This window comes from Cololabis saira, chromosome 20 (assembly GCF_033807715.1).
Source record: "Cololabis saira isolate AMF1-May2022 chromosome 20, fColSai1.1, whole genome shotgun sequence".
In the NCBI taxonomy this organism is placed as follows: Eukaryota; Metazoa; Chordata; class Actinopteri; order Beloniformes; family Belonidae; genus Cololabis; species Cololabis saira.
The window spans coordinates 12,374,003-12,400,362 of NC_084606.1; the positions used below are offsets into that span (position 1 = coordinate 12,374,003).

At 45.3% G+C, this 26,360-nt stretch overlaps 1 protein-coding gene across 1 annotated transcript in view; it reads right to left on the reverse strand.

Moving 5' to 3' along the window:
* ctc1 (CTS telomere maintenance complex component 1) overlaps positions 1–25,657 on the reverse strand; it is a 36,389-nt gene extending 10,732 nt beyond the window's left edge. The window contains exons 1-14 of the mRNA XM_061710138.1: positions 25,503–25,657; positions 22,497–22,596; positions 21,088–21,187; positions 20,786–21,008; positions 18,401–18,633; positions 17,679–17,808; positions 15,920–16,228; positions 13,447–13,569; positions 13,137–13,366; positions 11,385–11,535; positions 11,092–11,294; positions 8,091–8,260; positions 4,437–4,551; positions 2,254–2,662 (exon numbers count right to left, since the gene is read on the reverse strand). Of these exons, the coding sequence (XP_061566122.1) occupies positions 2,254–2,662; positions 4,437–4,551; positions 8,091–8,260; positions 11,092–11,294; positions 11,385–11,535; positions 13,137–13,366; positions 13,447–13,569; positions 15,920–16,228; positions 17,679–17,808; positions 18,401–18,633; positions 20,786–21,008; positions 21,088–21,187; positions 22,497–22,596; positions 25,503–25,577 (2,571 nt within the window). The 5' untranslated portion in view covers positions 25,578–25,657. The remainder of the gene's footprint in view (positions 1–2,253; positions 2,663–4,436; positions 4,552–8,090; positions 8,261–11,091; positions 11,295–11,384; positions 11,536–13,136; positions 13,367–13,446; positions 13,570–15,919; positions 16,229–17,678; positions 17,809–18,400; positions 18,634–20,785; positions 21,009–21,087; positions 21,188–22,496; positions 22,597–25,502) is intronic.
* Between the last annotated feature and the right edge of the window lie 703 nt (positions 25,658–26,360).

Here is a 26,360-nt window from a genome sequence, read left to right on the forward strand (position 1 = left end):
AGGTGTACGTCAGTGACGGCGCATGTGACGGCGTGTCCTCTGCGTCGATCCAAACCACACGCCGTAGGCACGGCGTCATTTTGACGCAGAAGCATAACTGAGCCTTAATATCACCTTTTTCAACACATTTTAGACAAGTTTAGACTAGTAGGTCATAGTTTGAGGATATACTTTGTAATTAATTGTAATTTGCTTCAAAACCTCCACCATCATACCTGTCCCCAAAAAACCAAGGACCACAGGACTTAACGACTACAGACCCGTCGCCCTGACCTCTGTGGTCATGAAGTCTTTTGAGCGCCTTGTGCTGCCACACCTCAAAAAAACCACCGACCCACTACTGGATCCCCTGCAGTTCGCCTACAGAGCCAACAGGTCTGTAGACGATGCTGTAAATATGGCCCTGCACTTCATCCTCCAGCACCTGGACTCCACAGGAACCTACGCCAGGATCCTGTTCGTGGATTTCAGCTCTGCCTTTAATACGATCATCCCATCTCTGCTCCAGAACAAGCTCTCCCAGCTGAACGTGCCTGACTCCACCTGCAGGTGGATCACTGACTTCCTGTCTGACAGGAAGCAGTGGGTGAAGCTGGGGAAACATGTCTCTGACCCTCGGACCATCAGCACCGGATCCCCTCAAGGCTGCGTTCTCTCTCCTCTACTCTTCTCCCTGTACACAAACAGCTGCACCTCCAGTCATCAGTCTGTCAAGCTCCTGAAGTTTGCGGACGACACCACCCTCATTGGACTCATCTCTGATGGTGATGAGTCCGCCTACAGGTGGGAGGTGGACCAGCTGGTGACCTGGTGCGGTCAGAACAACCTAGAGCTTAACGCTCTAAAGACAGTGGAGATGATAGTGGACTACCGGAGGAACGCAGCCCCACTGGCCCCCCTCACCCTGTGTGACTCCCCAGCAGACTCTGTGGAGTCCTACCGCTTCCTGGGGACCATCATATCCCAGGATCTCAAGTGGGAGCTGAACATCACCTCCCTTACCAAAAAAGCACAGCAGAGGATGTACTTCCTGCGGCAGCTGAAGAAATTCAACCTGCCAAAGACAATGATGGTGCAGTTTTACACGGCCATCATTGAGTCCATCCTCACCTCCTCCATCACCATCTGGTACGCTGCTGCCACTGTGAAAGACAGGAGCAGGCTGCAGCGTATCATCCGCTCTGCAGAGAAGGTGATTGGCTGCAATCTTCCATCTCTCCAGGACCTGCACGCCTCCAGGACCCTGAAGCGTGCAGGAAAGATTGCAGCAGATCCCTCTCACCCCGGACACAAACTGTTCCAGACTCTTCCCTCTGGCAGGAGGCTGCGGTCCATCAGGACCAAAACCTCACGCCACAAGAACAGTTTTTTCCCGTCTGCAGCCTTCCTCATCAACAAGGCCCCGGTCCCCCCTCCCCCCCCCCCCGACTACCACGGACTGCCCCCCCATCCCACTCTACGTTACATTAACGTAAAAACTCCAATCCTGTAACTTTTGCACAGACTCATATCCGGCACTTTACATTTCATTGTACATTTCTGTTTATACTTTTTACCTATCCTAAGTTGCTAAGTCACTTTTGTACAGACTCACCCGGCACTTTAAAACCTAATTTTGTACATTTCCGGTCTACATTTTATTTTACTGTCTATACTTTTTATTGTGTATACATTTCATTCTATTTTATTTTATCTCTTATATATTTGTTTTTATATTTGTATTGTGTTGCACCAATCCCCATAACAAATTCCTCGTGTGAAAACTTGGCAATAAACCCCTTTCTGATTCTGATTCTGATTAATTACACAAAGAGCCTGTTAACTTTTTGTTAGCATGTTAGATAGCGTCGTAGTTAATTATTATTAATTTTCCCCAATAGTATTTTTTTTTCGCACATTAATCTCATCCACCATAACCTTGAAAAGTTCCTGCATCTCTTTTTCTCCTTCCCCATGTTTAGTGACTGACGGTTAAGACACAAACTACCTGTATAAATGTTGTTTGTTGGCGCGTGCAATGCAATGACATATTTTAAGAAGTTCTTAAGTAGGAAAAATAAGACATTTGTAAGAAATGACAGTTCTTAAGACGGTTCTTAAGAAAATATTGAGGAATTCACTTAAGAACTTTCTTATGAACTTCTTAATTTTAGATCTTAAGACATTTCTTAAGATCGTTCTTAAGAACATATTGGTGAATCTGGCCCCAGGTGAGCATAGTTTTATGATGGGATCAGCCGGCAGGCCCCTCACCTTCTGCTGGCTCTCTTGATCCACCTCCCCGTCTGTCATTGGTCTGTTCTTTGGGTCCCGCCCCCAGCAGACCACCGGACCAATCACAGCGGCTCTGAGTGAGAAACACAGCGCGAGTTCCGCCCCCTCCATCAGTTTCCCCACCCCGGTGTTCTTCCGGGCCACGCCCTCCTTCTGCTCTACCCTGATCACCAAGGAGACGCAGGACACGAGGGCTCTGTCCAAGGGGGCTGTTGTCACGGCAACAGAGGAGGGAGAGGAGATGGGGGGGTTAGCATCGGCTCTTCTTCTCTTCCTCCCCACTCTCTCTTCTTCTTCTTCAGCTCCTGGGTCCTCCCTCAGGTGTGTTTCCATGGTGACAGAGGGGCTGAGGATGTGGACGTGGTCCAGGGAGAACTGCAGGTAAACTCTGTACACACACACAAAACAAAAGTATTTATAGACGAGCTGATAACTAGTGAATCCACATGCTGCTGTCACACTTGGGCGTGTCCATCACACTCGCCTCCACAGGTGTATAAAACCCAGCACGTCGTTGCAAAGTCATTTACAACGGTTATAACGAGTCAACCTCCAGCATGAAACCTCAGAAGTTTCTACGTGAGCCATCCAACTAGTTAAAGTTAGCTACCTAGCTACCCTAAAGCCTGAATTAAGGTTCTGCGTTAAACCAACGCAGAGCCTACGCCGTTGCCGTGACGCCGTCATGAACCCTTCGGACTTCTCCGTCACTCCATTTCGCCGCGGTGCAGTACCGCCCCAGAGCGCTAGGGGGGTGCTTTCTTTTCCTGAATGGTTTATCGTCGTCTCTAGTTGATAGAGATAAGGACAACTATTGTGCAAAAAACCAAAACAACCCAAAAAAAATAAAATAAAAATAAAAAAATCACACACACAAAAAAAAGAGCGCTGAAAGTTCACTACTGCTTCACGAACCGGAACCGGAAAAGCATTGATACCAGGAAAACCAATCACAGCCCTCTCGGTCTGTGTTGGGTCTGCATCGCCTCGACGTGTAGTTACATTTTTTGGGAGGTGCACGTCAGGCTACGGCATAGGCTACGGAGAGACTCTCGCATAGCCGCCTACCCTACGGTGTAGGTTTAACGCAGAACCATAATTCAGGCATATCAGTTGAAGAGGATGCTGAGTAAAAGTCTCCAGTGCTCTGCTGGTTCCAGAGATCTCCTGGGATTAAAGTACATGGTCTCCATGGCAACCTCACATCCCCAAGTCCAGTTCCAGGAAGGATGGAGTGGAGGAAAGACCGCGACTCTGGACTGCAGAGCTGTGGAAACGTCTTCTGTGGGGGGATAGACCAGTCAGATGCCCAGTCTGGCTTTGTGGGATGCTGGGAGGCCCTTGGTGACGTTGGTTGGAGGATCCTGGTTTGGGTTGGACTCTTCATCTCCAGGGAAGGACATTTTCCGTTTCAACATGGCTGATCTCCAGAGGACAAAACAACTCTCAAGACCTGGCCTGGAGACGTCCAGTGTGCTTCTGTCTTATGATGCGTTTACTGATGCGGAAATAAAACGTGGATTTCTGTGTAAATGAAACATTTACTGAGAACTAAAATATACAAATGAAAAGGGACAAAACAAATCACTATCAAATCCTCCAACACGTTTATAATCCCTTTCACTGGAAACGTCCTCCAACTTCCTGATGACTGGTAAACTCTTCTTTTACTCTTCAGTTTGTGAGGTGAGATGGAAATGTCCAGGTCTACGCCCCCCCTGCACGTGATGTTTCCTGGTCCTTCGGTTGCCAGTGTTTGGACATTCAGGAGGGACACTTCATGACAACTGGGAACTTCCTTCCTTCTTTGTCATGAAAGTTCCCAAGAAATCGTCCCATTTATTCCCCGAACGGGACAGTAGTGGCTTTGGGGAACTCTTTGAGAGAAACCTTTGCCTCAGATGTCCCCCGAGCTGCTCCGACACCAGAACAGGGGGACGGATGGAAACCAGTTAGACTTTAAACGTTTGTCAAGTGTCCCAAAAGGACACTTTGGTCTCAGAAAGGGTTAGTGATATTTGGAACAGCTCAGAATGTTTGTTTCTAGCTCTAGTAAGCAGCGTCCATCCAGCCCGCCAGGACCAGCCCCCCAGATGAAACATTGTCTGTGAGGAAGATGGGGATACAGATGTAGAGGAGGTTAAAAACATCTGTGTGTGTACCTGCAGCGTCTGTGTGTGATGAACTGGTCCTGGTCCAGGTGTTGGTAGGACGGGAACTCTGACTGGAGGAACCTCTCTGTTACCATGGTGAACCGGAGGACACACACCAGACATCCTGGACACACAGACCACTCTAGATCAGCGCCTTGTAAGGCTGAGTTATGGTTCTACGTCAAAACGACGCCGTGCCTACGGCGTGTGGTACGAGTCGACGCAGACCACACGCCGTCACTGACGCCGTCACTGACGCCGTCACTGACGCCGTCACTGACGTGCACCTCCCAAAAATTGTAACTACGCATCGAGGCGATGCAGACCCAACGCAGACGGAGAGGGCTGTGATTGGTTCGCTTGGAAGCAACGCATTTCCGGTTTCCGGTTTGAAGCAGTCGTGAACTTTCAGCGCTCTTTTCTTCGTGTATGTTTGATTTTTTTTGTTTTGTTTTTTTGCACAATAGTTGTCCTTATCTCTTTCCATTCAGGAAAAGATCGGGAATTAGCGGTCACGGGGGGTACTGCACCGCGGAGAAATGGAGTGACGGAGAAGTCCGAAGGGTTCACGACGGCGTCACAGCGACGACGTAGGCACAGCGTCGTTTTGACGTAATTTACGACATAATTTAGGCTTTAGTGGCGGCTTGTTGCAGAGGCTCCGTTACTATGGCAACTGTTTGAGGTAATTCATTTATTTTACGATGAGTAACCATAGCAAGCAACGGTTGAGTTGTTTACAAGCGGGAGCAGCTGATTGAGAGATCAAGAAGCCAAATTAAACCCGGACTCAGTAACTCAGGGAGTGTGTCCCCGACTCCAGCGTCTCTGCCGGCTTGTGCCAGGGTACGAACCCACAACCTTCGGATCATGAGCCCCAACCCCCAACCACTAGGGCACTCCACTCCCGGATTTTTGGGCAGCTAACGTTAAATGGTCAAATCATAAAGTTCGGTGTCCTCATCACTTTAATTTCACCAACAAATCCTGCCTTGAAGTAGGACTAAGCGTCAAGACTTTTGTATGCAGGTTTGCAAAGCAGACCTTGCTTATCACGGGAGCACGTCGGTAATGCACGAGCATTTGAAGAGAAAGCACGTTGGAGTGGTGAACGAAACAAACTTGCCTTGGTAAGACATTTAGCGTATTTTGTCTTTAAAAGAGAGCTTTAACGCTATGCCTGACTGTGCCTGACAAAAGTATTTTAAATTAAATGCACGCAGTCCGAAGAAGTTGAATGAAATACCTATATACCTATACCTAAGTACCCATCCTTCTTGTGTATATCATTTGCCACATAATTAAAGCAACCTCATACTAAATTTAAGAAAAAAATACTAATTATCCGATTAGTGGACTAATCGTTTCAATAGTCGGTGAAAGGAGACCCTTCAGGACAGTTCCAATCCAAATGGTTTCTCACTCTGGTCACTGACTGTAGTTCAAGATGATTTGTCTCCTCTGGGAGCTTAACAGCTGAATGCTGGTGTCCTTTCCTTCTTTCTTGTCCATCAGCTTCACAAATTCGGGACTTAATGTTCAGGGGCCTCATCTATAAAGCTTGCTTGCGCAGAAAAAGCGCCTGAAAGTTGCGGAAGCCACCTTCTACGCAAAGTCTCGGATCTAAAAAGAAAAAACTAACCGAAAAATCTGCGTATCTTTACGGCAACCTCGACCCTCCCGTAAGAATTTACTTAAGACACGGGGAACTGGCGACGCAGGCTGTGAGGTGGTGAAATGAAGCCAGATTCATGTCATACTCTTAATAATGTCATCACATCTCACAACATATATCAGACTTATAATAAAATAGTGCTGATAACGGAGCGGGGGGCGGGGAGGGGGTGGCTGCCGCTCCGAGCCCACTACTTCACGCCGAAGAGGAAAAAAGAAAGTGTTCTGATTAAAATAAGGAAAGTTGGACTATATAACAATTGCGTTCATAAGGATAAAGTTAAAAAAAAAAAAAGAATTTAAGAAATAGTCCCTTCTCCCCGTGTGTATCTGCCTGTCATGCACGGGTACGTGCGCACATGCTGTTACAGCCGGAATTATGGTTCTGCGTCACACCAACGCAGAGCCTACGCCGTAGGGTCCGGCGTAGGGTGCGCGTCGCTGCGTACCCTACGCCGTAGGCTCTGCGTTGGTGTAACGCGGAACCATAAATCAGCCTAGAGCAGTTCTGAGGGGAGACGGGAGGGAGGAGGGGGAGCGGGGGCCGCCGGGCCGCCTTCCCGAGTGTCTTGATGATTTGCTGATCCTACCGTTAGTTTTTAAACTGTAAAAAGTGGGGGGGACAAATACATGATTTTGAAAAGACGGGGGACATGTCCCCCCTGTTGCGCCGGGGAACTCACGGCGTTTAGCGCAGCAACGGCGTGCTGCCACTCACTCGCTTTATTTTATTGTATAGCCTACTATTTATATACTTATTCTAACTTTTACTGTGACCACCAAATAATGTGGTTTTCCTGTCCTCCACATCATATCTAGGTCTCCGTGAAAGTCAGTGTCACGGTGGCTGCTACTTCTCATTCATTCTGACGCCAAACTATGGATCTGCGCCAAACAGGCTGCAGAAAGCCACTGCGCATGCTCAGCAGGCTCATCCATATGCATTTCTGGGCGTGATAGGAGGCGGATTCAGCTACGCAACCTTCCAGCTGGACTGCGTGGAAGTCTGCGTGCACATGGTTTTATTGATCCGGATTTTTTTTTGCGCCCGGCATTTTCGGCTTTTGAGAGTACGTGCACTTTTAGTATGAATTCTACGCACTCCATTTTAAATGAGGCCCCTGGTTGGTTCCACGTGCACCACAATCTAAATCCCAGACGGAACCGGTTGTGCGGTCTAAACCAGTGCACGTTTGGTTGTAAGATATCTGTAGTTTTCCAGGATCAGAACCACTAATGTGCTCTTTGTTGAAAGCTGAAGAACAAGACACCAACCATCCAACTTCCAGGTCTCATGAGGAACTTAGATTGTTGCAGTCCCTCGACTGGTCACTAGGGTCCAGATCCAAAAGCGAGCCCGTCTCCACTAACATCCAGGGTAAAACGTCCAACTTTAAAGCAGAAATAAACACATTTACAGTGTAGTTAAAAAAAAAAACAAAAAAAAACGGTTTGTTCTCAATCGTTTGATTTCACAACCATGCCGAGTCAGGGGGTGAATGTTTTTGTCCCACGCCAGGAGAGTTCATATAAAGCACTAAATGTAAATCTTATATGATTGATTGACAGTCAGCTCAGCCAATAACTAGCTATTATCACTTCCTCATTCGTAATTGTTATGCTACCGCGCTTATCGAAGCAACCACCTGTTTGTATCAACCAGCGTCAGCTAAACATGACGGTCATTTTTGATTTCACCATCAGGTCAACGTGTTTAACGGTTTATCCCGCTGGAAACGTGTGACGGCAGATCTGCAGATGTTCCTGCGGGGTTCAGCTGAGGGAGCTGGGAGCAAAGCTAACTTTGATTGACATCCTGCTGGGAAATAAGGAAACGGGAAAGACAGGCTTCATCAAGAGCGGCCTTCAGAAACCAACGGGTCACGTGACCGAATGCTTCGTGCATTGTTTTACAGTTCATGTTTCTAAGGCAGGAACTGGTGCTGGACCAGGAATTGAACCACAGCATGATCAAGTGTGTCAACGTACCGATCCAGGCCGTGTTTAAGGAGGCCGTCTGACATCCCTCGTCCTCCCGGCCGGTCTCCGTGACGACACAGGCCACGCCTCCTGTGGCATCTCTGAGCTGCAGACTCTGTTTGAAGTCAGATGTCTGAGTGGGAAGTTCCAGCACGCCCACCAGGAACAGGGGGCGGGGCCTAAAATAGCCAAGAAACACAATCAGGACATATCACGCAACCGGGGTCAGATAATGTTTACTTTAACACTAAAGATGGCAAGAAAGCGACTGGTTGTCCCAGCAACATCCACTCATCAGGATAAAGTCCTACCCAACGCTAGATTAAAGTACAACCTTAGTACCCAACGCTAGATTAAAGTAAACCGTACTACCCAACTCTAGATTAAAGTACAACCTTAATACCCAATGCTAGTTTAAAGTACAACCTACAAACTACCACTAGATGAAAGTGCAATCGTACTACTCAACCCTATATTAAACTACAACCATACTACCCAACTCTAGATTAAAGTACAACCGTAATACCAACACTAGATTAAAGTACAACCGTAATACCAACACTAGATTAAAGTACAACAGTACAAACTAACACTAGATTAAAAAAATGATCAGGATGAGTGGACTGGACACGTGTACAAACATACATGCTATCTGGACTGTGAAGGATGAAATTAGACAAATTGCTATGTGGTAAACTATGTATCTTACTGAATTCTGTTGTTGATGTGATCATGAATCTTACATAGAACGGGGCGGGACTTTGATAAGCGTCAGCTTCTCCCGTACCCTTTTCGTCATGTGCTGAGTATGCAATGTATAATGTTCTGGAGATGAAATATGTCTATATAAACATGCCGAAATAAACGAAATAATAAAGTACAACCGTACTACTCAATTTCAGGTTAAAGTACAACCGTACTACCTAACACTAGATTAAAGTACAACCTTAATACCCAACCTTAGATTAAAGTACAAACGTATTACCCAACCCTAGATTAAAGTACAACCATAGTACCCAACGCTAGATTAAAGTACAACCATAGTACCCAACGCTAGATTAAAGTACAACCATAGTACCCAACGCTAGATTAAACTACAACTGTACTACCCCACGCTAGATTAAAGTACAACCATACTACCCAACTTCAGGTTAAAGTACAACCGTACTACCCAACTCTAGATTAAAGTACAACCGTAATACCAACACTAGATTAAAGTACAACGTACTACCCAACGCTAGGTTTAAGAGTAACCGTACTACCCAACGCTAGACTAAAGTACAACCGTACTACCCAACGCTAGACTAAAGTACAACCGTACTACCCAACGCTAGATTAAAGTACAACCATACTACCCAACTTCAGGTTAAAGTACAACCGTACTACCCAACGCTAGATTAAAGTACAACTGTACTACCCCACGCTAGATTAAAGTACAACCATACTACCCAACTTCAGGTTAAAGTACAACCGTACTACCCAACGCTAGATTAAAGTACAACTGTACTACCCAACGCTAGATTAAAGTACAACCTTAATACCCAATGCTAGATTAAAGTACAACCGTACTACCCAACGCTAGATTAAAGTACAACTGCACTACCCAATGCTAGATTAAAGTACAACTGCACTACCCAACGCTAGATTAAAGTACAACTGTACTACCCAACGCTAGACTAAAGTACAACCGTACTACCCAATGCTAGATTAAAGTACAACCTTAATACCCAATGCTAGATTAAAGTACAACCGTACTACCCAACGCTAGATTAAAGTACAACTGCACTACCCAACGCTAGATTAAAGTACAACTGCACTACCCAACGCTAGATTAAAGTACAACTGTACTACCCAACGCTAGATTAAAGTACAAACGTATTACCCTACCCTAGATTAAAGTACAACCGTACTACCCAACGCTAGATTAAAGTACAACCGTACTACCCAACGCTAGATTAAAGTACAACCGTACTACCCAACGCTAGATTAAAGTACAACCGTACTACCTAACACTAGATTAAATCACAACCGTACTACCTAACACTAGATTAAAGTACAACCGTACTACCTAACACTAGACTAAAGTACAACCGTACTACCCAACGCTAGATTAAAGTACAACTGTACTACCCCACGCTAGATTAAAGTACAACCATACTACCCAACTTCAGGTTAAAGTACAACCGTACTACCCAACGCTAGATTAAAGTACAACTGTACTACCCAACGCTAGATTAAAGTACAACCTTAATACCCAATGCTAGATTAAAGTACAACCGTACTACCCAACGCTAGATTAAAGTACAACTGTACTACCCAACGCTAGACTAAAGTACAACCGTACTACCCAACGCTAGATTAAAGTACAACTGCACTACCCAACGCTAGATTAAAGTACAACTGTACTACCCAACGCTAGACTAAAGTACAACCGTACTACCCAATGCTAGATTAAAGTACAACCCTACTACCCAATGCTAGATTAAAGTACAACCCTACTACCCAATGCTAGATTAAAGTACAACCTTAATACCCAATGCTAGATTAAAGTACAACCGTACTACCCAACGCTAGATTAAAGTACAACTGCACTACCCAACGCTAGATTAAAGTACAACTGTACTACCCAACGCTAGATTAAAGTACAAACGTATTACCCTACCCTAGATTAAAGTACAACCGTACTACCCAACGCTAGATTAAAGTACAACCGTACTACCCAACGCTAGATTAAAGTACAACCGTACTACCTAACACTAGATTAAATCACAACCGTACTACCTAACACTAGATTAAAGTACAACCGTACTACCTAACACTAGATTAAAGTACAACTGTACTACCCAAATTCAGGTTAAAGTACAACTGTACTACCCAACGCTAGATTAAAGTACAACCTTACTACCCAACTCTATATTAAAATACAACCGTACTACCTAACGCTAGACTAAAGTACAGAGGGGGCGGGATCATGATTGTGAATAAAAACTATTTCAGAATCAGGTCTTACCTGAGACTGTCTCCTCTCTGAGGGTCAGAGGACAGAGTCCTGCAGGACCAGGACAGAGCCAGGCTGATCTCAGACATGGACAGACCAGAACCGTCAGGACCCAACACAGACCTCAGACACAGAGACGACCAGCAGGTGGACCGGAGGGACTGAAGGAGGTCTGACACGCTGAGGCTCTGGTGGACCGCAGAGTCCACACTGTACTGGAGAGACAACAGTAGGACAATTCAGGTCTGGGAGAGGACCGGGAAAGATATATCTAACAGGGTCAGGGGACAGGACAGGACATTTACCCGGGTTAGAGGACAGGTGTGGGGCTCATCCAGCATCTCTGAGTAGATGTCTCTTTGTCTTTGTCCTCGTCCTTTTCGTCTCCACAGCGTCTCCATCAGTTTCCAGGACAGGAGACACACACACTGCTGCTTCAGGACACCTGGGACCAGACTGAGACAGGGGAGGACATGGAAAGACAGGGTTTAGGTCGTAAATTGTTTATTAATATTCCAGAAATATGTTTGGAGTTAACAGTCTTTCATCCAAAAAAAGAAAAGTATCTCACTTGTCCTCCATGGAAAATAATTTCAGTTTTACAGATATGCAACACATGCAGAGCTTAATGTAAAAAGACTCAGAAAACTTAAATTCTGAAAGTCAAGTAAGAAGTTGTAAGAAAATGTATTATTTGTTGGCATTTAACAGAAAGATGAATCAAGAGGGGGAAAATCATCATAAAATTAATCTGAAAATAATCGATAGATTAATCGACAAGAAAATAATCATTAGTGGCAACCCTAGCGCCCTCCCCCAGAAATAAAAACTTGCCAAGCGGGTCCCTCTCTCACCCTGGATTCACACTGAAAGCGTCACAGGCGTCGTAGGCGTCCGGCTGCCATTCACTCATTCACATGCACACAAGAGCAGAGCTGTGCACTGACAAACTTATTTTATCAGGAATTAATATATTTCTTTCAGTAAACTGACATTGATGTCTGATGACTGATTTGACTGCTGTTTTTACCTGAACTGTTCATGTGAAACACGTAACTGATGGTTGAGGGGCTGGATGGTCCGAACGATTTTATTTGCTACATCACAAAATAATTAAAAACCGTGCTTAATAATCACAAAACACAGTTTAAACAATATGACCAAATCTGCTCCGACCCTGTGTGTCAGTGACTACGTTTACATGCAGTCAAAATTCGGGTTATTGCTAATATTCAGGTTACTGAAACATTCGGAATATTCCGTTAACATGCGTGAGCAAACAGGGTTATCCCTGTTTACATGGTGATTAATCATTTGGGATATCTGGATCAAACCAGTGACGCGCGTTTGGCCGTGTTTAGAAGAACTTCCTGGACTCAAAAGACCAGGATTCCTTGTAAACAGAGCATGCGCAGAAAACAAATTCATGTTCCGTTTGATGGGGATATTCCGTTTGGCGTTTACATGACCGAATATTCGGGTTTTAAAAGGAGTAACTCAGGGGTCATATTCAGGTTTTTAAAAACCGGAACATGAGCAAATTCCGGTTATTCAAAGGGGTTATTGGTGTTTACATGGCCGTGCAAATTCGGGTTATTGCCAATATTCGGGTTTTAAAAGGGTTATTGAGTGCATGTAAACGCAGTCACTGTTCACCGCAGACAGACTGCAGCTTCACCAGGACCAACGATGGTTGCTGTTGATCCGGGAAAAACCTTGTTAAGGAGCATCAAACTCACTCTTATCTACGCGGAAATAACGCTAAAATATAGAGAAGGCTTCCCAAAGTGTGATCAATGGTGAAATAGGAAACTGAAGATGTGCAGCTTTATATAGATATGTGTAGACTATATACACTTGTTTCCCTCCAGTTCTGCAACGCAGCTTTAGCCCCGCCCACTGCAGGCATCGGCAGTGCATGCAGCTTTCAGTGTGAATGCACCAAGCAGCGCGTTGCTGGCGTCAGGAGATTTTTGACGCTTTCAGTGTGAATCCACGGTCACTCTCTCTAACCTGGGCCGGACCAACAACTGGGGCAGAGAGAGCTACGTCCTCACCTCTGGGACAGCTGTGAAGACAGGTGACATGTCCACAAGTACTCAGACACGCCTGTGTTGTTCTGCAGCAGTAACCGTGGCAACACTCCATCCCCAGGACAATGGGGGGCTGAAGCAGAGCCTCCTACTCTGCTGAAGGAGGTCACCCTGACAGTGGAGTGGAGGCAGCTGCAAAGCATGCTGGGAGGGAAGTCAGGACAGGGCTGATACAGGAAGTGGATATGATGCAGCTGAAACGATCAATAGCAGCAGATCAATACACGTGACCAGGAAAGTGGGATCAATAAGACCGTACGGAGCAGCCACTCACCTCCACCTGGTCTCCTGCTCTCAGCTTCCTCCTGGCTGACGGCTGATAGGCCAGACACAGACCCACCTTCCTGTCAATCACATACAGCCCCGCCCCCTCACTCACCACCTCAGTAACCATGCCCTATCAGAGGAAAGAGGCGGAGCTTCACTCACAGGTAAACAATCAGCGCATGGGAAGTTTAATTCCTCTTTAGTTCAGAATTAAAATTTAATCCGATTTAAAATGAATAAAAATTAACATGTAAACACCTTATTCCGAATGAAAATGGCCATTCCGAATTAAACTTAATTTCCGAAGTAAGTGGCTGGTTTATTCCAATTTTAAATCCGAATAGAATAATTCTGCAATCATTCCACTTTAAATTAATTCCGGTCTTTCTCCGCTGCTCGTTCTCTCGCCCGTCTGTCTCCATGACGCTTATATTCCGCGCTGGGCTTGTTTAACAAACAAAGTTTCAAGATGGCAGCACGCAGTAAACGGTGGTCAAGAGCAGAGACCATTTATTTAATAAATAGCTTGGAGGACCTGGAAATAATTAAAAGAACAGATGGCAGGAAACATCAAAATTGTGAGCTTTTCAAAGTTGTAGCGGCTAAGTTTGTTTTTCTTCCGGTAGACGTAACTTCCGGTCCGCCCCCCTATCCAATCAGAACCTTCCCAACCCCCAGACCTTAAAGGCTGAATTATGCTTCTGCGTCAAAATGGCGCCGTGCCTACAGCGTGTGGTTTGGATCGACGCAGAGGACACGCCGTCACCTGCGCCGTCACTGACGTGCACCTCCCGAAAATTGTAACTACGCGTCAAGGAGACGCAGACCACACGCAGACCGAGAGGGCTGTGATTGGTTTGTTTGAAAGCGAAGCATTTCCGGTTTCCGGTTTGAATCAGTAGTGAACTTCCAGGGCTCTTTTCTTCGTTTATGTGTGATTTTTTTTTGTTCTTGTTTTTTGCACAATAGTTGTCCCTATTTCTTTGATTTACTGTGACCGGAAAAAGTCGGATAAACCATTCAGAAAAAGATCGCTAACTAGTGGCCGCGGGGGGTACTGCACCGCGACCAAATGGAGAGACGGAGAAGTCTGAAGGGTTCAGCACGGCGTCACGGCTGCGGAGTGTGCTCTGCGTTGGTGTGACGCAGAAGCATATTTCAGCCTTAAGCGGAATTGGATAAAGCCGATCAAACGTGTTTTCCATGTAAACCTCAATTCGGAATTACTATTTCCATGTAAACTTAAAGAAAAATAGTTTAATTCTGAATTATTTAATTTGGAATAATTAATTCCGAATTAACAAACATGTAACCGTGGCCAATGGCCATGTGTCAGTTGTAACCTGGCAGAAAGGAGTTTGGAGGACGCGGGAACTCATGTCTGTCATTCTTCAGATGACATCATCAGTGTTCTTAATGACATCACAGCTCAGCTAACAGGCTAACACGCTAAAACTTTTAAAGTTGACTTGGTTATTAATTAAAAAAAACACACTAAACATCACAACACGCTCTGCATCTGCCTCATTTCATTTCTATATATGCAGATTACAACAGTGATGGGTCTCATCCGGGACAACGACCCGTCCTACAGAGGGGGGGAAGTGGCTGGTCCTGATCCTGAATGTGGAGACCAAGGAGTCTAGTCTGACACCTGAGAACGGACCATCTGCTGGAGGTTTTATAACCATTCATTCATACTATGTTTCATATTAATTTCTATATTAGCCGCGTTCTAAAGTTTGGTAGAAGTAAAAAGACAAAAACTTTTTGTTTGAAATACATTATCTAGATATCTAACATTCTATTAGACAAAAATAAAGTGCCTCCTATTTCCTCTTCTATTACTTTTACTTGTTTTACTTGCATTCTGGGAGACAGTGCTGTCTCTACAGTATAAAACAATGGTCGAAGCATTCGGTCATGTGACCCATTGGTTTGCTTGAGTCTACAAAGATCTCCAGTGCTGGGTAAAATGGGCGGAGCAAGAACACATCTGGGTATTTATCAACTCCCAACCATCCAACTTCCAGGTGGAGGTTCATGTAAAACTAAGAATTGTTGCAGTTCCTGGACTGGTCGCTAGATGCTGCTAAAGAGACCCCGTCTCCACCGTCCTCCACGTTAATGTCCATCTTTAGAGCAGAAATAAACACATTTACAGTCTGCTTCAAAAACCGCTTTGTTCTCAATCGTTTGACTTCACATCCATGACGACTCTGAGGGGGGAATGTTTTTGTACAACCAGGAGAGTTTAAAGCACTACATCTAGTTCCAAGATGATTGATTGCAGTCGGCTCAGCCAATGGCCAGCCGTTATGACTTCCTCGTCCGTACAAGTCATGTTACCCCGCTTAGCGGACCAGCCACCCGTTTGTATGAACCAGCGTTGATTAAACGCAACAGTGATCTCTGATTTCACCATCGAGTCGACATGTTTAACGGTATATCTCCATGTCTGACGGCAGCTCTCCTCTCACCTGGTAACTGATGACTTTGGACCGCTTCATCCTCACTCCTGATTGGTCCTCCTCAGGCCCCACCTCCGTACAGTCATCAGGTTGTATCACCTTTGGAATGGGCGTGTCCTGCTGTGACGGTGTGTCATGGACAGGAGAGTGTGCATCGTCACGTGTGTGTGTGTGCGTGTAGTCGGTGTGTATCTGAGACCTCTCAGTCACACACAGGATGTTTTTTCCTCTCCAGCCTCGCAGGACGCACACTCTGAGAGACGTCACACACACACTCTGTCCCACACACACACACCGAGACCACCACAAACCAGAATCCTGAAAAACAGACAGCAGACCAGAATCCCATCAAAAACAGCAACACTGAGGAAATACAGTCATTTCCCAACTCCGCTAGGACAGGAAGTGTGTGTTCTAACTCTGCAAGGACAGGAAGTGTGTGTTCTACCTTCGCTAGGACAGGAAGTGTGTGTTCTAACTCTGCTAGGACAGGAAGTGTGTGTTCTAACTCCGCTAGGGCAGGAAGTGTGTGTTCTACCTTCGCTAGGACAGGAAGTGTGTGTTCTACCTTGGCTAGGACAGGAAGTGTGTGTTCTACCTTCGCTAGGACAGGAAGTGTGTGTTCTAATTCCGCTAGGACAGGAAGTGTGTGTTCTACCTTCGCTAGGACAGGAAGTGTGTGTTCTACCTTCGCTAGGACAGGAAGTGTGTGTTCTACCTTCGCTAGGACAGGAAGTGTGTGTTCTACCTTGGCTAGGACAGGAAGTGTGTGTTCTACCTTCGCTAGGACAGGAAGTGTGTGTTCTAATTCCGCTAGGACAGGAAGTGTGTGTTCTACCTTCGCTAGGACAGGAAGTGTGTGTTCTACCTTCGCTAGGACAGGAAGTGTGTGTTCTACCTTCGCTAGGACAGGAAGTGTGTGTTCTACCTTCGCTAGGACAGGAAGTGTGTGTTCTACCTTGGCTAGGACAGGAAGTGTGTGTTCTACCTTGGCTAGGACAGGAAGTGTGTGTTCTACCTTGGCTAGGACAGGAAGTGTGTGTTCTACCTTCACTAGGTCAGGAAGTGCGTGTTCTACCTTCGCTAGGACAGGAAGTGCGTGTTCTACCTTCGCTAGGACAGGAAGTGTGTGTTCTACCTTCGCTAGGACAGGAAGTGCGTGTTCTAACTCCGCTAGGACAGGAAGTGTGTGTTCTACCTTCGCTAGGACAGGAAGTGTGTGTTCTACCTTCGCTAGGACAGGAAGTGTGTGTTCTACCTTCGCTAGGACAGGAAGTGTGTGTTCTACCTCCACTAGGACAGGAAGTGTGTGTTCTACCTTCGCTAGGACAGGAAGTGTGTGTTCTAATTCCGCTAGGACAGGAAGTGTGTGTTTTACCTTCGCTAGGACAGGAAGTGTGTGTTCTAACTCCGCTAGGACAGGAAGTGTGTGTTCTACCTTCGCTAGGACAGGAAGTGCGTGTTCTACCTTCGCTAGGACAGGAAGTGTGTGTTCTACCTTCGCTAAGACAGGAAGTGTGTGTTCTACCTTCGCTAGGACAGGAAGTGTGTGTTCTACCTTCGCTAGGACAGGAAGTGTGTGTTCTACCTTCGCTAGGACAGGAAGTGTGTGTTCTACCTTTGCTAGGACAGGAAGTGCGTGTTCTACCTTCGCTAGGACAGGAAGTGTGTGTTCTACCTTCGCTAGGACAGGAAGTGTGTGTTCTACCTTCGCTAGGACAGGAAGTGTGTGTTCTACCTTCGCTAGGACAGGAAGTGTGTGTTCTACTTTCGCTAGGACAGGAAGTGAGGTTGACTGGTCCGTCAAGCTGAAGCAGAAGAAGGAGGTTCCTCCTACGACCAGTGGAGGGCAGACTGAAGCCACCTCTCCGTACACCGACACTCGCCGCCCTCTTACCCTGGCGTGCACACGCAAGGCAAAGTAAGGCAAGGCAAGTTTATTTATATAGCACAATTCAACACAAGGTAATTCAAAGTGCTTTACGTCAACATTAAAATCAACAAGACACAATTAAAACATGAATAACAAATAAAATGATAAGAAAAGAGGTCAAATAATCAAATACAGTATTAGAAAGTAATCTGGGCCGATTCGTGCGGTGAATCAAACCAATTTGACAATTCTACGTCAGTGATTTGGGATGCCTCAATTCCCAGGCCTCTAACCCAGCTTTATCCGTACACCCGTCGATTCTACGGTGGAGTCGCCAAACTCAGACTTTTGTCACGCACAACTGACGAGAATTACGTTTCTATACGGTCAAAACGTACAAAAACCGGGTCAAATACAGTATTACAAAGTAATCTGTGCTGATGTGCGGTGAATCAAACCAATTTGACAATTCTACGTCACAATGCCTGCATTCAGGGCTTATCCATAACTCTGGGCGGTTTTCAAAAAGTATTTCATTTTGTGTTCTACCTTCGAAACATACACACATGGGAATTGGTTTAGGTGAGATGACACACCTCACGGTTCAGGTGACTCACCTATTCTGCAGGAAACCTTCAGCTTCTCTGACACCCACTGCTCTGCTAAGCTCCGCGCCTCCTTCCTCACCTACAGCCAATCGCTGGTTGGCAGCAGGACACAGGAAAATAGGAGGTCCAACCAGCTCCACGTGTCCTCCATCTCTGTTGGGCCCTGGGGCATCATGGGGGACGTAGTTCCAGTGAGGAAGGAAGATGGGACGGTTGAGCCAAAGAGGAGATGGAGACAAGAGCTGGAGGTGAAACAGACATGTAAGACAGGCGTGAGCAGTGTGGCCGGTGTCTGTCCAGCCTTAGAGCCTTCCTGTACACTTCCTCCCCTCTGGGGCAGGAAGACGTAGGAGGAGTTCAGAGACTTGGAGCGTGGAGTTTATGTGGACACAACAGCCCTCTGGGGATTTTACCTTTTAACCACGGCACAAACCAAAACACCTGCAGGTTCATTCATGCTACAGGACCAGGGATAGCTCCAGATATCAGAGGGTCAATTAATTTGTTATTCTAATTTTACAAAAAACCCTCAAGTTTTATTCATACAAAAATAAATTAAAATTAAACTTAAAAGATACACAACAATCCTACACCTAAAAAGGTACCAAACTTGATTGGTTGATGAGGAGCACACACGCCAACCCCTGGATAGAAATCTGGGACCGCTGCCACCGGTGGATGCTCAGCCGTGCTCCATTGTAATAAAGTTTTTAAGTTTTAAAACAAGAGACATTACTCCGCAGGGCATGGCAGAGGAAGGGCAAGAAAACCACATAAACCTGGACCACGACTATCCACCTCTAATACTCAAATAATGCAGAGACTCCCCTCTTCCCTGCCAGGCTGCGTGTGAGACACGACGGCGGAACCAAAACCTATGATACCACAGAGGAGGCATCAGAGGAGCTGCTGAGGAGAGGCTACACCGGGACATCCACCATATGTCCGGAGACGCTCATGGAGCAGGTGCAGCGGCTGTCCTAGGGGAGAGTGGACAGACGAGCAACGGAGGGCGCAGACGGGCGGGATTCAAGATACAAGGAAGTCTCATGTACTGTACTATGACTGCAACTAGTAACAGTTGAAAAGTCAGGTTCGTTCGTGGCTACTTAGGAGGTAAGGGCCTTACCCTCCGGACTGAGGAGAGAGACTTTTCCTTTCGAGCCACTATGGACGGCTCAAAGGGGTCAGACTAATAGACCCCTGAATTGGGAGTCACACGGACAATTTGTGTTCAGTTTGATGTTTGTTAATACGTTGGCTGTTCGTTCCCTGCCAGTTCACGCGGGGAGGGGGAAGCACATCAGGTTTTTCAGTGAGATGGAAATGGAAAATCACATGTATCACATGATGCAAAACAGTAGCATCATTTAATATGAATGGAATACTTCAGTGGTCGTTTCATCTGATCTTCGGCCGTATGTCTTGGACACTCGGGCAAAGAGGGGGGGGGGGGGGCTGTCAACTGATCACCACCTGGAGGTGAGTTGGATGCGCTGGCGGAGGAGGAAGTTGGACAGACCGGGCAGACCCAAATGTACCGTATTTTCACGACCATAAGGCGCATATAAACGTCTTGTATTTTTTTCAAAATGTCCGGCGCGCCCTATAGCGCAGTGCGCCCAATGTGTGTTGTTATTGTAAGGCGGACATAGTTGAGACCACCATGAGAACGTTAAAGGGGGACGTATGGGCGTGTATAAAAGAACAGGTATGTGCTTTATGCAGAACATTGTTGTGTTAACAACCCTGAAAATGGCAAAGAGAGATGCGTATGAAGCACAGTTTAAACTGAAAGCTAAAAGCTACGGGGAGGAACATGGAAATCGAGCAGCCGCGAGAGAATTTAAGATTTTGGGAGCGATGAATGACCGATGGAGACCACAGTTTCACAAAGAGTGGAAGGCAGCGCCGGGCAAGTTAGGCCACAGTTTGCAGATGGATTGTAGATGCGTGGGCTAACGTGTCTGCTCGCACTGTTGAGCTTTCGCAAAAGCCGGCATCATTTCCAAGGGGCCACACGGCACGGAAAGTGACTCTGACAGCAAAGAAAGTGGAACTGGCATATTTGATTTAGCGCAGCTGTTTAATTCAGAAACGGAAGATGAGGACTTCGATGGGTTTGATTGACAATTACTCGTAACGTGCTTGTTTTAATTTTTGATTATTCATCGGAATATAAGGGATGCTGTCAGGCTGAAGAAGGAGTCCTACCAGGCCATGTCGGCCTGTGAGACTCCTGACGCAGTAGATAGGTACTGGCAGGCCAAGCAAGCCGCAGCTCAGATCAGTTTCTGATCATCACCTGGCAACACCGCAGATATCCAGGACAGATGTAAAGGGCAACCAGATCAAAGCTGTGAAGCTCCGCCCAACTGCTCCACCCTGACTCACCTCACACCTGACACTGCCGCTGCCATCAGTCAGCCTCCACTCCCCAGCCTCCCCCTCTTTCAGACAGCCAATCAGCAGCAGGTTGACCCGCTGCAGGGCCCGCTGCCCCGGCAGAGAGAGCTCCGCCTCCTTGCTCCACGCTCGCTGCTGATTGGTGCTCCAGGACAGGTTGCTGACACAGGCCAGGTGTTGCTGGGAGACGAGCTCTGAGACAGTCAGTAACCTGCAGACAGAGACGGAGAATGTGTCACACGATCTCATTATTTTTGACAGAGCTGATGTCAGCAGGTGGGCGGGTCTACCTGTAGCTGACAGGTAAGCTGGGAGAGATGCTCATTTTCTCCTGGATCTTCTCAACCAGGGTGACACTGAGCTGATACACACTGTGTTCACCACCAGCACCTGGAACAAAAAGTGCATGTTAATGAAAAAAAGATCCATATTAGGACATGTTTCAGCTGGATTCGACAGCAGGTCCCAGTCCAGTCCAGATCCTGGACCTACAGGTCAGTGTGGTCCCTGAAGACTCGCTGATGATCCTGGATCAGCAGATTCCCCTACCAGAACCAAGGCTGTCATTGTGATTGACAGGTTCCATCGTTGCAATTGACAGGTTTCATCTTTGTGATTGATTTGATTTTGATTTGATTTGATTTGATTTATTCACACATGTGAATTGGTCTCCTGGAGAAGTTATCAAAAGCTTATGGTAGGAGCCAATGAACATAAATACATACAGTAGGAATACATACATACACTTGCACTTATATATACACACTTAACAATACAACATGCACATTATACTAGACTACCACTTACATTACAACATATCACATTACAAACACTTAACACGAAACATTTTGTGGTCCCGAATTGTACATACATGTTTTTTCCCTATAATAAGGTGTTTGTGTCTAGTATTGTGGGTGTGCTGGGGAAAGGAGATTGGGATGAGTTGAGTTAGTCTTGGATTCAAACCTGAGACCACCTGATATATAGTACATGCATTATGGAAGTAGTTATATTCTTTAAGGCGAAGAATACCATAGTGGGCAAACAGGTGGCGAGTAGGTGAATTAAATTCCGTCCAGGAGAGGGCACGGATAGTTTTTTTCTGTAACACTTCAAATGTTTTAGATGACTGGGATAAGTATTACACCAAATAATATTACAGTCATTTAAATGTGGTTCAAACTAAGTTTTATAAAGAATGAGAAGGGCAGAGCGTGGAAGCAGGTGTATTAGTTTGAAAAACAGACATATTTAGATAGTTTTTCCACAAGGTGATCTATATGACATTTAAAATGTCAGGTTCCATGGTTGTGATTGACAGGTACCATGGTTGTGATTGACAGGTTCCTACCTTCATATGTTCATGTGGTTGATTGTGAGATTGTTGCAGCTCCACTCTTGTGTAACTTATCTGGTGATGTGGGGACTGTCGTGTCCTTCATGTGGTCGTGAACTTATTGATGAACTTATTGTTTCCTCATATTCTGCACTTCCCTGCATCACCAGTGAGAGTCGCCAACAGACAAAACCTCAGAAAAGTGTGTACGCCAGACTTGATGTGTGCGTGAGGGACCGCAACTTTCCACGTTCAAATCACTTTTTGAACATCCGACCGTGAGCGTAGAAAGTGGCGTACGCACGTTTTATCTAATATAAATGTGTTTGAAAGTGAAGATAAAGATGTGTTTGGCTGACCCACCTGTCAATGAGCCGTCAACAGTAGAGGGGCCGGGGCCACAGCTGACAGAGTTCAGGTGTAGAGAAACGTGGGTAAAGATGTTCTTCAGCCACACAGACTCCTGCAGTACAAACAACAGAACTTCTGGTCAACTCCGGAATCTGGAGATGGTGGGCATCCGTTTGTTTCCTCCACCTCTTATTGTCTTATTACCATGAGAAATGTTAATTAAATAACACAAGCTGTAGCGGAGCCAGAGGGGGGGCAAGGGGGCGGTCGCCACGGGGCCCACAAGCTCATAGGGCCCCGTTTTGTGTGATACGTCCATATATAATCGTAAATTGTAGGTTATAATAACGATAAAATGTGCATTGTGCAGCCAGTGTAGGCTAATTCTTACTTTACAACTGGCTTGAACGCATCAGGGCTGTGAGCCAACACTGATTGGCTGTAAAACCTTAATTATGGTTCCGCTTTAAATCGACGCAGAACCTACGGCGTAGGGTACGCAGCGCCGCGCACCGTACGTGCGCATCCCCGCATATCCTACCTTCATAAATAATGTCTTTATCAGAATGTTATGGTAGGCTTGACCACCTGCCTATTTGAATGAGCTTTGTGTTGTTGTCAACTAGACCGCCGAGTCTATTCTCTATTATAGAGCTCAGAAATGATGTTATAAACCACTGTGTCTATATCTATCTAAATAGATTGTTTAATTTTAGACCAGTTATGTTTTTTTTTGTATTTAAGCTGTATCAAAGATGGAACTGAGTCAGTCCGTGACTATCTGAGTTTTCAGCGCCATGTGATTGACAGCTGTCAGGCCTATGTGTGTGTGTGTGTGTGTGTGTGTGTGTGTGTGTGTGTGTGTGTGTGTGTGTGTGTGTGTGTGTGTGTTCTTCTGAACAAGTTTGTGACTTTACTCTCCTTTCTGCAGCATAGGCCTATAGGCTTGGCTCAATAAAAGTGAGAATAAATGTTGTTTGAGGGGTGGGATGAGGTGTTGTTGAACGTTAAAATGACTATTATAAGGGCCCATCGAGAATGCTCCGCCCCCTCTGTACTGAGATTCATTCTTATTGTTCATGAACACACACACGCGCACGCGCACGCGCGCGCACGCGCACGCACACGCACACCAATTTACAGGTCAACCTTTTTTCCACATGTATGGGCTCAAATTAAAGCCATAAATATTTTGTATCTGTAAATAAACTTTGTACTTGTAGAAATATTTTGTGCGTGTGAAAAATATTGTTTTTCGGCACTACCTTGTTCTCTATAACTGATATAACATGAATTACTCCTATGTGGGATCAAGTTCTTATTTTTGCTGTCTGAGAAAATTAAATATATGTGGTGCCTAACTGTTTCCCAAGTATATTAGTGCGTGTGTGAATGAATAAATGAGACGTAAAACGTACATTTCTTTGTAGAAAGGCGCTTTATGAAAATATGTCCATTTACTTGTATTAGTTTGCAGCCCAGTCTTGCCACATCCAATATGGCGGCGACGTCAGTAGGCGATGCAATGTGCTGATTGGCTCTCCACAAACGCTTTGAAACCCGTGCCAAAGATCGCTGATTGGCTCTTATTATTGGCACGTGCCATAATTCGCCATAATTCGTAGTAGTAAAAGTTTGTAGCTTTTGTAAAAAAAAGTTTGTAGCTTTGTCAGGGGTGAAAGTAAGCCGGTACGATCCGGTACTCCGTACCACCAAAAGATTCTGTGCCGGTACGCAGTACCGGGAAAAAAAACACACAAATTGCTGACAATAATTTCCGCATACAGCGGGTCTCGAACCCTCGACCTCTCACACTAAAGAAAGCGACGCTACCACTCAGCCATGACTCAGCTCCACCTTTTTTGACTGAATGAGTGAGGAGACACGAACATAGCGATATAATCTAACTGAGTCCCGACCTGTTTTTTGATCATTTTTAAAATATTTGTACGATATAAATATTAGTAAAACCCCACTATTTGTGCTTTTGTGAATAGCGTATTCCAGTCTTTACTTCCTAAACACACACACTGCATGGAAGGGAGCGTTTGATTTATTGTTTACGTGACGTTACTTTTTTTTTTTCACGACCAAACCACGCACTTTATGTCATTTGCACCGGGCAAGGACAAAAAATAAATGATTGCACCAAAATTCCAAAACACGCCAAATAATCACAATGATATTTGTGATTGGTTTTCATTCCTCGTTTCAGGAAAAAAAGAAAAAAGCGTCAAAAATGTTGAAGTAACTTTTTTTTTTTATGTTTTAAGTGTTTTGCTTTGATGAAAAAAATACTTAAGAAGTTTTTTTCCATTTCAATGCACACATCGTAAGAGACATTTTGAGACATTTTACTCATCTTTTACTCTTTTCATTTATGTGCCCAATGTTCTGAAAATTCAAAGACAGAGACTTGTTAACTGTTCAGCTGCTGATGAATTTAACTGTAAATTTATTCTAATTTGAAACAAAACAAATTGTTATGATTTTGAAAGTTTTGTCAACATTTACAAATTATTCTGTGACAATCCTTGGTCTGGACTGGCCTTTATTTACACCATTTAATTAAATCATTTGCTATAGGCCTACACAGTGTTGTGTTTCTAATGTCTACACCATGCAGGTGTTAAAAAATTTAATGCGTGTTCAGGGATGCAAGAAGCTGGTGGTGGGAGGAGAACAAGCCATGAAGGTTGGGGTCGTAGTACCAGCAAGAACTTTAATCTACTTTCACCCCTGAGATTTGTATATCCAATGTACACAGACGAATTAATTCCACAGCTACAAAAATGTTCTACACATGCACAAAATATTTCTACAAGTACAAAGTTTATTTACAGATACAAAATATTTATGGCTTTAATTTGAGCCCATACACGTGGTGCAGAGACAACAACAACAACCTCCTGCTGAATGTCAACAAAACCAGAGAGTGTTGTTAACGTCAGGAGAGGCCACGCCCACCACAGGTTCAGGACCAGACCTGAACCAGAACTGCACCAGAACTGCACTCACCGCCTCGCTGCTGGGTCGGAACTTCTCCACTAGGACCTGCAGGGAATCCCCGCTCTGGACCGGGTCCTGGTCCATGTCCGGGTTGGGGTTTGTCCTGGTTAATCCAGTCCGGGACCAGGGGACTACAGTCCGGGACCAGAGTCCTGTCTGCCGCTGAAAGCTTCAAACGGCTCCAGCTTCCGTTTCCGCTAGTTTTTCTGTCCCTGTTCGGTGCTCTAGCTCCATCTGCTGGTCAGAACCGGGACCGCCCTGAAACCTCTGGTCCAGAGCGACTCCAGACCTGCAGGACCCGCTCACACACCCCACGATCATGACCCAGGTCCGGATCAGGATCCACACATGGTCATGTAAAACCAGACCGACCTTCAGTTTAATCTCATCCTTCCAGGGAGAAGACAGACACGCCCTCTATTGTATTAAACATTTTTTTTAATTCTTCCAACTTTAACGAATATGATATAAAGACTTATACAGTAAGGCAAGGCAAGTTTATTTGTAGAGCACAATACAACACAAGGTAATTCAAAGTGCTTTACATCAACATTAAAAGCGGCAAGACACAATTAAACAGTAAATAACAAATAAAATGAAATAAAATGATAAGAAAAGAGGTAAAATAATAGAAAGCACAAGTTGTTAAAAAGTAAGGGCAGTAGAATCCAGCAGGTACATCACATTCTTAAAGTGGCAAGAATTACGTTTCTATACGGTCAAAACCTACAAAGACCAGGTCAAATACATTATTACAAAAGTAATGTGTAACAATTTGTATGGAGAATTAAACCAATTTGACAATTCTATGCCACAATGCCTGTTTCCAGGTCTTATTTCCATAATTTCACGCTGTTTTCACACAAC